This window comes from Mus pahari, chromosome 1, assembly GCF_900095145.1.
Source record: "Mus pahari chromosome 1, PAHARI_EIJ_v1.1, whole genome shotgun sequence".
Classification (NCBI taxonomy): domain Eukaryota; kingdom Metazoa; phylum Chordata; class Mammalia; order Rodentia; family Muridae; genus Mus; species Mus pahari.
The window spans coordinates 152,459,362-152,470,810 of NC_034590.1; the positions used below are offsets into that span (position 1 = coordinate 152,459,362).

General features: G+C 44.8%; 1 protein-coding gene across 2 annotated transcripts in view; it reads left to right on the forward strand.

Annotated features, from left to right (window-relative positions):
- The first annotated feature begins 2,932 nt into the window (after nt 1-2,932).
- Nucleotides 2,933-11,449, forward strand: part of Dntt (DNA nucleotidylexotransferase) — a 30,079-nt gene continuing 21,562 nt past the window's right edge. For both annotated transcript variants that reach the window (XM_021208736.1, XM_021208742.1), the window contains exons 1-2: nt 2,933-3,307; nt 10,705-10,879. In XM_021208736.1, coding sequence (XP_021064395.1) covers nt 3,078-3,307; nt 10,705-10,879 — 405 coding nt within the window. In that variant the 5' untranslated portion in view covers nt 2,933-3,077. The remainder of the gene's footprint in view (nt 3,308-10,704; nt 10,880-11,449) is intronic.

The following is an 11,449-nucleotide window of genomic DNA, read 5'->3' on the forward strand; positions in this document are numbered from 1 at the left end:
TAAACTTTATATGACCCAGCACAGGGGAAGGCCAGGGCCAAGTAGTGGGGGGGGGTGGGTAGGGGAGCAGGGGCGGGGGTGGGGTATAGGGAACTTTCAGGATAGCATTTGAAATGTAAATAAAGAAAATAATAATAAATAAATTTAAAAAATAAAATAAATAATCTTTTTTTAAAAAAAAAGAAAAATAAATAAGGAAAGGAGAGGAAGGGAAGAAATAAAACTGTAAAAGAAAAATGCACAAAGACAAGGCTAAAAGTCCTGCCTAAACCCCCTGAGTGGCAGGATTCTCTGTTCTGATGTAGGGCTGGTCATATGCCTCCTTGCGCCTCTCTATGAGAACTGGTCACGGCGTATTGTGAGCTGGTTTTGTAATTATTAGATGGTGGGCATTTACACATGTCATTAACTAGTTAATGGCATGACTTACCTGTTACCCTTTATCCAACAGCCAGCTAGTAGACAGCGTGTGTGTTGTTTCTAAACCCTATGTACAGATCAGGCTGTGGTGAGCTGTCTGGTATGTGCGTCTTCCTGAGTCTTTCTTCAGATAGAGTATGCCTCCAGTGGTGTGGCTAATACCCTGCCTGTACCTCTGCTCTCATTGTATTAAAGATTCAGTTGGGTGTTTCATACAGAAAAAAGAATTTACCATAGAAGAATTCTTTAATGGGCACTGGAAATCTAGGAATCAGAAAAGGACAGAGTCAGCTCAGAGTGACTGTAGGAAATGTGTCCCACTCTTGGGTGTAGCAGTAGTTAACACTGGTCAATGTGATACTTGGATAATTTAACAATTTTATAAAATATAGATCTGATTTTAGATTGAGCTAAGTTGACCCTCTGAACAAAATAAAAGTTACTATTGACTCTTATTTAAGATTCTCCTCTGTGTCATGCTCTGTACGGGGGTGGAATGGGCTATCTCAGTTCTCATGTGCTCATACGCTCTTGCAGGCAGTAAAAGTCCCAAATGCTCTGGCAGAATGCATGAGAAGGGTCCAGATTTATTACTGGCACGACAGAAGGAGGCTGCTTGGTATGTATATGTGTGTGTATGTGTGTGTGTGTATACATGTGTGTGTATATACACATATATATTTGGTATTTTTTGAGGCAGGGTTTCTCTGTGTAGCCCTGGCTGCACTGGAACTGAATCTATATACCAGGCTGACCTTGAACTCACAGAGATCTGCCTGCCTCTGCCTCCTAAGTGCTGGGATTAAAGGCATTGCACTACCAGTCTGGTTAAGAGCATACATTTTTATTTTGATTTTTTTTATAGTTTATTTGTGTGTGTGTGTGTGTGTGTGTGTGTGTGCTTGTATGTGCGCGCGCGCTCCCTGGCACTTCTATGGAGATCAAAAGACAACTTGTAAGAATCAGTTTCACGTTCCACTGTGCTACTTGCTGTGGTGAAACACAAAGTCTTGAGGATGGGCAGCAAGCCCCTTTACTCTCTGAGCCATCTCACCGGCCCCAAGAGTATGTGCATTTTGAAGTCAGACAAACCTGACTCCGGGTCCTGACTCAGCCATTTCTTAGTGGTGGCTACTGATTGGTTCTGTGACTTTGAGCAAGTTGCTTGTAGGGCCGAGAATCTTCTCCGCTGCATCTCGCTGCCCATATGGTGCTTTGTGGACACTGACACCCCACCCCCCACCCCCGTATTATATGGGTATCTAGCTGGCAGTATGGTCTTATAAGAACTCAGTCAGCAAAGGTTTTTAGGTTTTGCCTAGGTCCTGAGGTAAGTATTACAGAAGTGAGACCTATAAAGTGATGTTAACTAAAGATGAAAATGAAAATGAGATGGCTCAGCGGTTAAGAGCACTGACTGCTCATCTGAAGGTCCTGAGTTCAAATCCCAGCAACCACATGGTGGTTCACACCTGTAATGAGATCTGATGCCCTCCTCCAGAACTCACCTCGTCTCAGAGACCTATGTTGGTTAGGTAGCAACCACTCTCTGGGAACTTAGTGCACTGAAAAAAAAAAAAAAATGAAACCAACCAAAATCAAAAACAAACTAAGTTGCATCACATTTGAAGTCAGAAGAACTGCATTCATGATCTTGTTTGCCCCTTACTCTGTGATCTGCAGTGGCTGAGCCTTAGCTTTCCCCATCTATAAAATGTGCTCACACCCAGGAGCCTGTGGTCCTGTGCCCACTGCAAACTGATAGTAACTAAAGCAGCAGAGTACAGCAGAGCTTGGAAAATCATAGCTATGGGCTTGTTGGGGGAAAAAAGTGACCACGGGGCCAGGAGAGATAGCTCAGTGTTTAAGAGCATTAGCTGCTCTTCCAGCAGGCCAGAGTTCAAGTCCCAGCAACCATGTGGCAGCTTACAACTGTCTGCAGTTCCAGTTCCAGGGAATCTGACACCTTCCAACGCCAATGCACAAAAAATAAAAATAAATTATTTTTTTAAAAATCAACCAGCAGAGTGAAAAATTCAGGTGCCATTCACGTGAAATCACAAAAGCTGTATGTAACACATCTGTGCCAATTACAGACATCCAACACACTGTAAGGTAGGTCTGAGAGAAAGAATAGAAGCGAGCTTGAGAAAAGCAGGAATCAATGAATAAAGTCAGCAGGGGCAACTAGATGACTCAGTGGGGATCGAAGCTTGCTACCAAGACTGACAACCCAAGTTTGATTCCTGGGACCTACACAGTGGAGGGGGAAAGATGCCTCTGACTGCCACACTGATGTCATGGCACGCACACACATACCCCCTTGTCCAGTAAGCAAATGCAATACATTCTTAAAAAATGACTTTTAAAATGCAACCTAAAGGGCTTGAGCATGTCTAGAGATAAGTAATAGTGCTCAACCAATGGCGGGGTCCCACTTTCCTCACAAGTTTATTCTGAGGTACCGCGGAGATCAAGTGTATGAAAACCGAAGCTCACTATTCTTCCTATCAAGAGCTCCATCTTGGGGGAAAGGACCTGATCAGAGTGAGACATTCCTTCAGCAGGAAGTTGTCGCTAGGGTGGTACCTATGAAGTAGGCTTCAGAGTCTGCTGGTGAGGGGACATCAGAGCCCTCCTTCTGGAGACACCACCTGATGGCACAGACAGAGCCATCCGACTCTCTGGATCCTCTGCAAGCAGTCCACCTGGGTCCTCGGAAGAAGAGACCCAGGCAGCTAGGCGCCTCGGGGGCTTCCACCCCTCACGACGTCCGATTTCGAGACTTGGTCCTCTTCATTTTGGAGAAGAAGATGGGAACAACTCGAAGAGCCTTCCTCATGGAGCTGGCCCGAAGGAAAGGGTTCAGGGTGGAAAATGAGCTCAGGTAGGTCTGCCCTGGTCACTTTGCAAGCATTGCAGGAGCCCTGAGGATATCCCCAAGGGACCCAAGGGGCCAGTTGGCTAAGGGAGACAAGATGAGTGGGGACTAAATGAGATTATATAGAAACTAATTGGTACCAAAAGATAATTTTTTTTTAAAAAAAATATGGCTTCCCATGACTGACTCTGAGACTAAGTATCCAGGGGTGATAACCAGAAAACTACATAGAAATCACTCAATTCCATTCTGTGCCAAACTGAACCAACACCTTGGGTTCAATTTTTTACATTGCTACTTTGGAGCAGGGAAGGTGTTCTGATTGTCTGGTTCTGACTTACACACACCTGCTCTGCTAAGAGTCTATGGTGGGCTAGGCTGAGGTGACTCACCACGGGTACTTTAATGACCTTGGTGATGGTTTTCCAAAGAGTGGTCCAAGTGGGCTTCAGGGAGAGATACTCGTTAAAGATGTTTGTCTAGGGGAGACAGATGGCACCCCCGTGTGCTATGATCAGAGTCTAGGCAGGGAGGTGATCGAAGCTACCGTTTGGACCAATTATCATTGTTTTGCTGACTATTCTGTATGTTCACTATCTTGACCCAATGAAGAGAATCAAAGCGATTCAGAGAGTCCCAGGAAAAGGTCCTGGTGTGCCTGATGGCTGCAGACTGACGTGTTGGGGTTACGGTGGGAGTGTGGGGGATCCACTCAGCTGAACATACTATGTCAGAGATGATCCGACTTTTATACTTTGGAAAGTCTTTGAATTTAAAAGAAAATTGCCAAACATTTCTTGCTGATGAAATGCTGGCTTTGAGACACTGAGGAGACACATTTCCGAAGTCAGTACTCAGGAATGTCACAGTCCACACGCCCAGCAGAGAGGACATTAGATCTTTTGCTAAAATGTCCCCAATCAAAAATTCCCGAGGTTCTGGGCTTCTCTCTTTTCTGAGTCTTTGTCACATGGTCTCCTATTTTTTTTGTTTTAAGTCATCATAGCCACTCTCAACTTCATTCCCTGATGTTCTTTTCACAGGATTCAATATTTCAACTTGCTTTTTTTTTTTTTTTTTTTTTAGAGTAATCTGTTAGCCTTACATACAGCGTTAGCTTTAAAAGAGAAAGAATAGATAGGTAAAGGGGTGGGGAATAAAACAGAAAAACATCTTCAAAGAGAAAGTTAAAAACAGAAATCAAAAGTTTTGGCAGCTACCAAGATGCTTTTCATGGTAAAGGAACTGAATAGGGACCAGTCAGGAAAGGGAGAGCCATCAGGCAGGGTGCCACTCACTCAGAAAGCTCTCTGGTGAAAGGTCCACGCTTCTGGTGGAGGCCCACGGACTGAGTCACCAGTGGAGCAAATGGGCTGAGGCAAGCGTCTGCAGTGATGATGATCAGGAAGCAAGGAACTTTGCTGGAGAGGTGACCCAGAGCGGTGCCCCAGATGCCAGCAGCCAGAGCTATACCAGCTGCTGGGGAGACAGGAAATGGGTGAGCAAGCTGCCGCTGTGCCCAGGATGGAGCAGAGTTCTCAGGCGGAGAGCACGGACACGGTCAACGTGTGTGAGTGCCGTAGAGGAAGAAGAACCACAGGAAGCAGAAGCCCCGACGCTAACAGAATTTCTGTGCCCAGATAGAGAGTCATTAATTACCGTAGGGAGAACCTTTAGGTTTCACCTCCTGGTGCTGGCCCTTTCCAGTCCAGCAGTTCTATACAGCTCCCTCCGCCCCGCCGCGTCACCCCCACCCCCACCACCGCCTTTCTCCCTAACCGTGACATTCAGATCAATGCTCTGTGTGATGTGATGCTAAGGTGAACGCGAGGATGTCAGAATCCTTTGAAAAACTTCGCCGTAGTACGAATGTGAGTCTGGTTAATTAGATCCATTGGCCTGTACAAATGAAGCCAGACCAAAAGAAGGTTGTTTCTCCACCATATAAACTAGGTCAGACTACAGAAACAAGCAGAACAAAGACAGGAAGGCAGCCCACGAAAACACTCTAAGCAGTTTTCTGGTGTGGGAGGGTATATGCTCAGATTTTCTGTGTCTTCCAATTTTTTTTTTTATGACATACTTTTGTTTGTTTGTGCTTGTTTGTTTGTTTGTTTGTTTGTTGAAACAGGGTCTCTCTAGATACCCTCGCTGTTCTGGAACTCACAATGTAGACCAGGCTGGCCTCAAACTCACAGAGTTCCTCCTGCCTGTCTCCTGAGTGCCTCCATGCCTGGTCCTTGACATGGACAGAAGTCTGTGTCCCTCTTGGAGGCCTGCTGCACACAGAGGCATCAGATCTCCTGGGACTCGAGCTGCAGATGGTTGAGAGCTGCCCTATGGGTGCTGATAATCAAAGCTACAAGCTAGCTCAGTGGGTACGCGTGTTTCCTGCCCAGTCTGACGAGCTGAGTTCAATCCCTGGGAACCACATAGTGAAAGGAAAGAAGCAGTTCCCAGGAATCATCCTCTGACTTCTCCACACACACCAGAAGTAATTGTTAAAAAAGGAAAAAAGGTCTTTTAGTTTGGGGCTGAAGGGATGGCTCAATGGTTAAGAACACTGCTTGCTTCCCCCAGAGGACCCAGGTTTGATTTCCAGCACCCTCAGGGCAGCTCACAACCATCTGTAGCTTGAGTTCCAGGAGATCTGATGCCTCCAAGAGGTACACAGACTTACATCCAGGCAAAACACTTATACGCATTAAAATTAATTTTTAATTTTAAAAAGTTAAAAATAAAAATGAAGATAATGGAAAAAGCTATTTTAAAAAGGAAAGAAGGAAGGAGAGAGAGAAAGAGGGAGGGAGGGAGAGAGAGAGAGAGAGAGAGAGAAATTCTAAGGGCAGGCAAAATGGCTGAGCAGGTTGAAGTCACTTGCTGTACAAGCCTGACACCCAAGATTCAACCCTTGGAACCCCAGTAAAGGAGGAAGGAAACCAGCTCTGCAGAGGTGATTTCTGACCTGCACATGTTCATCATGTCATATGCTAATGTGCATGTGCATATACAATGATAGTAATTACTACTAGTGATGGAAAAATGTCAAGGGTACTGATTAACAGTAATGGCTACACTTCTTTCTTAACTTGTAAAATTCAAAGGCAAAGAGAATGCTAAGCTCTGAACAGGCTAATGTCCATAGCTCCTTTTGGCTGCTAAGAGGCTCAGCCTTGGCTCCTACCTTACCTGAGATCCTCAGTGTACTGAACTCTCTGGATTGAGTCTGTTCTCTCCAACACGAATGTGTCATTTTGAGTGGAATGCCCAGCTATTCTATGTGCCATAGAAAGCTGGTTCCTTAAACAAGAAAGAGAAGTGATGCTATGTTCCTTGGGTACTCCTGAACATCGAAGAACAGGCTATTGAATTTATTCTGTCACCAGCATCCTAGACTTGAGAGCATGTTGCTAACTTCAGCTCACCTAATACAGGCTCAACAAAGGAACCAAAATCCCCTGTTTTCCACGCCCTGATTGCATCCTGAGTTCCCAGAGAGTGAGGTACTTGACAGCTTTCATCTGTCATCTCCCCTCCTCTATAAATACTCCTGCTAACTTCCCCTGTGTCTTGAAACAAACCACTATAGTCAAGGCAGAAGGATACATAGCTCAGAGGGATGGTGCTCCGTCTTTCTATCCACCCAGGCGCCTCATATTTGCTAACATTGCTCAGGTTGTTGCAAACGCACCAGAGGACAGCATTGTCCTGCCAAGTCCATCACAGCTTGCCTGCAATGGAAGGTGCTGTCCTAGATGAAACCATCACAAAAGTCTCTGAGTGCCTGCTCTGGGCAATATGTGTGGAGCTCTGGAAAAACAAAATAGAAGAAGACATGAGCCTTGCAAGCAAAGAGCTTGCTATGATGGGGAAATCATGAATTGTATCTTAAGTGCTATTATCTTAATTTCTTTTCTTTCTTCTTTTAAAAATATTTATTTTTATTTTCCTGTATCAATTAATGATTTGCCTGTATATACACATATATATATATATGTGTGAGTGTGTGTGTGTGTGTGTATATATATATATATATATATATATATATATATATATATATATATGCATGTATGTGTTCCACATGGGTGCAGTGCCTTCGGATACCAGAAGAGGGTGCTGGATGCCCTGGAACTGGGTTTTCAGATGGTTGTGAGTCATGTCACACACACAGCTCTAGGAATCGAACCTGGATCCTCTGCAAGAGCAGCATATGCTCTTAACCACGGAGCCAACTCTCCAGCCCCTCAGTTTCTCTTCTTGTTCTGATAAGGTACACTGGCAAAAGCAACTTAAGCAAGAGCGGGATTACAGCTCACAGTTTACAGTCCATCATATCAAGGAAGTCACAGCAGCAGGAGCTTGGGAGAGCTGGTCACCCCACACGTGACCAGGTACAGAGAGCAGTAAATGCCTTGCGTGCTGTCATGTGACTGTAGACAGAATGTGACCAAAAGATAGCTTTAGCCTCCACAGCAACTCATTCCTTTCAGACAGCTTGTAACAGGTGTGTGTTAGCTAGCTAGTCTGGCTGCCTCTGCTCCCCCATCTGTTCACGGTTTGACCTTTGCAATGTGACTTTCACTGGAAAGTCATTATCTCAGAGCATTTGCCTTCAAAACCCACAGGGATCTTGTGGTAATAAAACCCACATTTTTATTTCAAAAATTATGAGCTTCAAGTTAATGAGAAGTTTTATAATACGGTTAAAGGTAGTTAAAAAAAAATCAGGCGAGATCCTGACCAAGGCTGGAATAGAAAGCTGTCTCTTTTGCTGCTGCTGTGTGTAGATTAGAACCACCCTCAGCTGCCTTGCTCTCAGGGGTTCTAAAACACATGGGTTGCTCAGAGAACTGGCAGAGCTGGGGTTGGGGTAGGTTGAACCAGCTTCTTTAAGCAGCTCAGCTTAAGTACAAATATGGCTAATGTCATCATTTTCAAAATACGCAGCATGACCCCTCCCAGAAGACAATACCATCCATGAGAGACAAAACTCACACTGGAAAGGGTGGTGGGTAACAATGGCTGCCTCTCTTATTCATAGAAGGCATCTTTAATTATATGGAGTGAGGCACTGCCAGCCAAGAAGAGAAGTCAAGAACAGGCAGTATGGTATATGAGAAAAAATACTTAGAGCTACGATTTGTGAGTTAATTCCACAATATACAGTTTCCGAACAACTAAGCCCTACCTGACAATCCTAGCAATATTTTGAACTTTACATGAAATTATACTTGTCATATATATTCTACTTAATGTATAATAACTGCATATACCTAGGGGGATAGAATAATAATTGAATATGCATATGTAGCATGTAAGGATCAAAGTGATTCTGTCTCTTTATAGCTCTATCATTCTAGCCACCTGTCTTTGTCAGTGTTTCTATTCCTGCACAAACATCATGACCAAGAAGCAGGTTGGGGAGGAAAGGATTTATTCAGCTTACACTTCCACATTGCTGTTCATCACCAAAGGAAGTCAGGACTGGAACTCAAGCAGGTCAGGGAGCAGGAGCTGATGCAGAGGCCATGGAGGGATGTTACTGGCTGTACTGGCTAGTTTTGTGTCAACTTGACACAGCTGGAGTTATCACAGAGAAAGGAGCTTTAGTTGGGGAAANGTTGGGGAAATAGAAGCAAGACTACCAGCCCAGGCATGGAACCACCCACAAGGGGCCCTCCCCGCTTGATCATTAATTGAGAAAACGCCTTACAGCTGGATCTCATGGAGGCATTTCCTCAAGGGAGGCTCCTTTCTCTGTGATAACTCCAGCTTGTGTCAAGTTGACACACAAAACCAGCCAGTACACCACCACACACCTCCTTCCTAGGTCTCCATGATATAAACAAAGGGCTATTGTGAACTGTTTGTGTGTGTGTGTGTGTGTGTGTGTGTGTGTGTGTGTGTGTGTTTCAGGGTGGTGAACATTACGACTTATTTCTTTTAAATGTATTTTGGTTGCCCACCTCGTATGGCTGATATGAAGACTAAGTTTTATACACACCCCTCCACACACATCCCACACATGGTAGTGTATCATATTTGCAAATGGTGTAGCATCTTTACAGCATGTTTGTCATGCACCCATATTTTTGTTATTTGTTGCATCCCAGGAGCTCCTCTACCCTTGAGCATCCCCAGAGCCCATGTCAGCGCATAGGCAGGCTTTACCTAGAGGCAGACTAGAGAAAGAGATGCAGGGCAAAGCCAGGCAGTAAGAATGTGTGGCAGAGGCAGCATTGCTTGCAAGACGGACCTCAGGCTTCTGCACTCATCCCAGGGGGTGGCGAAACCCAGAGAGCCCAAAACAGTTGGCGGCCTCCCTGCAGCTCTTCCGCCTTGGAGTGCAGCTCTAGCATCTATTTTTAGATTCAGGATAGCTCTAACCTCCTGCAGTCTTGTAGTCCAGACATTCAACATAAAATAGGGCAAAAATTATACCCGAGGGGGCTTCCTGGGCAGATAGGTTACAGAGAGTTTCTTCATTCATATCTCTGCCCCTTGGAGGGATGGTTTGCCTTTCAGTATGGCACCCGTTCAGATATTCCTTCTCTTTCTTGTTGGCATGGCATCTGTTCAGATAACCCTTCTGTGAGGAGGGTGGAAGGGAGCTAACTGGGCAGGGACCTCCTCTGCTCTGGAACAAGCACCGAGTCACAGATGGCAAACTCATGGCTACTCAAGTTCATGGGCTTTGGGTTAAAACAGATCTGTGGTCAAATTTCCACCCTGCAGTTATTAACAGTTTTACTGTCTCCCAGGGCTCTCTCCTCGTTGCTAAGTGGGTCTGACGATCCTTGTCTCACAGCATTACTAATAATTAAATGTATGACATGTGCGTTTCACGTATTTAATATTTAATACTAGTACCTGGTATAAGGCAGTGCTTCCATACTCTCCTATTTTCAATACTGAAGAAACACCTGGAGCTGCGTTCCCAAACCCACGTGTCCCCAAAGGGACAGATAATTGTCACTGCGCATCGATAAGGAATTGTCAGTGAACCACAGTGGAGGAAGCAAGTTGCCCTGTGATACTGTCTGGTGAGGCTCAGGACTGAACATGAAGGAGTGTTTAGTCCGAGAGAATCATCAGCAGGAGGCCAGTGACAGCCACAAACCAGAAGAAACAATGCCGGCTCTGGTTAGACAACGGGGAGACAGGCTCGAGTAGACTCAGTACAAGAGATGAGAACAGGGACAGGACCAGGATGGACGTAGCCTCTAAATTCTCGTTTCTTAAATTATTTGTGGTTAAGGACCAGTTTAACAAAAATAAAAGCATATTTATCAGTGCTTCAATCTAATCATCAATAATGAAGCTGGTTTGGCAGTGTCAAGTGGAGGCGAGTGGGTCTCATTCTGGAAGCTCCTTTTACTGATAACTTTGCCTTGCATCTCTAGTGATTTGGTCACCCACATTGTGGCAGAGAACAACTCAGGATCAGACGTCCTGGAGTGGCTCCAGCTGCAGAACATCAAGGCCAGCTCCGAGCTCGAACTCTTGGACATCTCCTGGCTGACTGAATGCATGGGAGCCGGGAAGCCAGTGGAGATGATGGGGAGACATCGGCTTGTTGTAAGTGTCTCCTTTGCTGGATGGCTGCTGGCATGGGCGTCAGAATCCACAGACTTGGGTCGATTACAGTCTTTGCTCACAGAGTCCACTTAGCTCTGGTGGGCCTCCATTTCATCCTCTTTATATAACAATAATGCCCACCTCCTGAGATGCTGTGAAAACTGAAGTAACATGCATAAATGATACACACTGCTGACATATTAATAGATGGGAACTATTTTCTTTTAAAAAAAAAAGAATTTTTAGTTTGTGTGTGTGTGTGTGTGTGTGTGTGTCTGAGACTGTGTATATGTGTGTGCACATGTGTGCAGGTGTCCACAGAGGCCAGAAGAGAGCAACAGATCTCCTGGAGCAGGTTGTGAACCACTCAGGTCTTTGGCAACAGTAGCACACAGTGTTTACCACTGACCCATTTCTCCAGCCCCAGAATGAGAGCTATTTTTATGAACACATTCACACATCGATATTTCAGAATATCATCCTCAAAACTCAGAAAAGTAAAGAGTTTCTTTTTTTCTCATTCTAATAATTCATGAAAAAAGTTAAAGAATATGAATTCTTTTTTTTTTT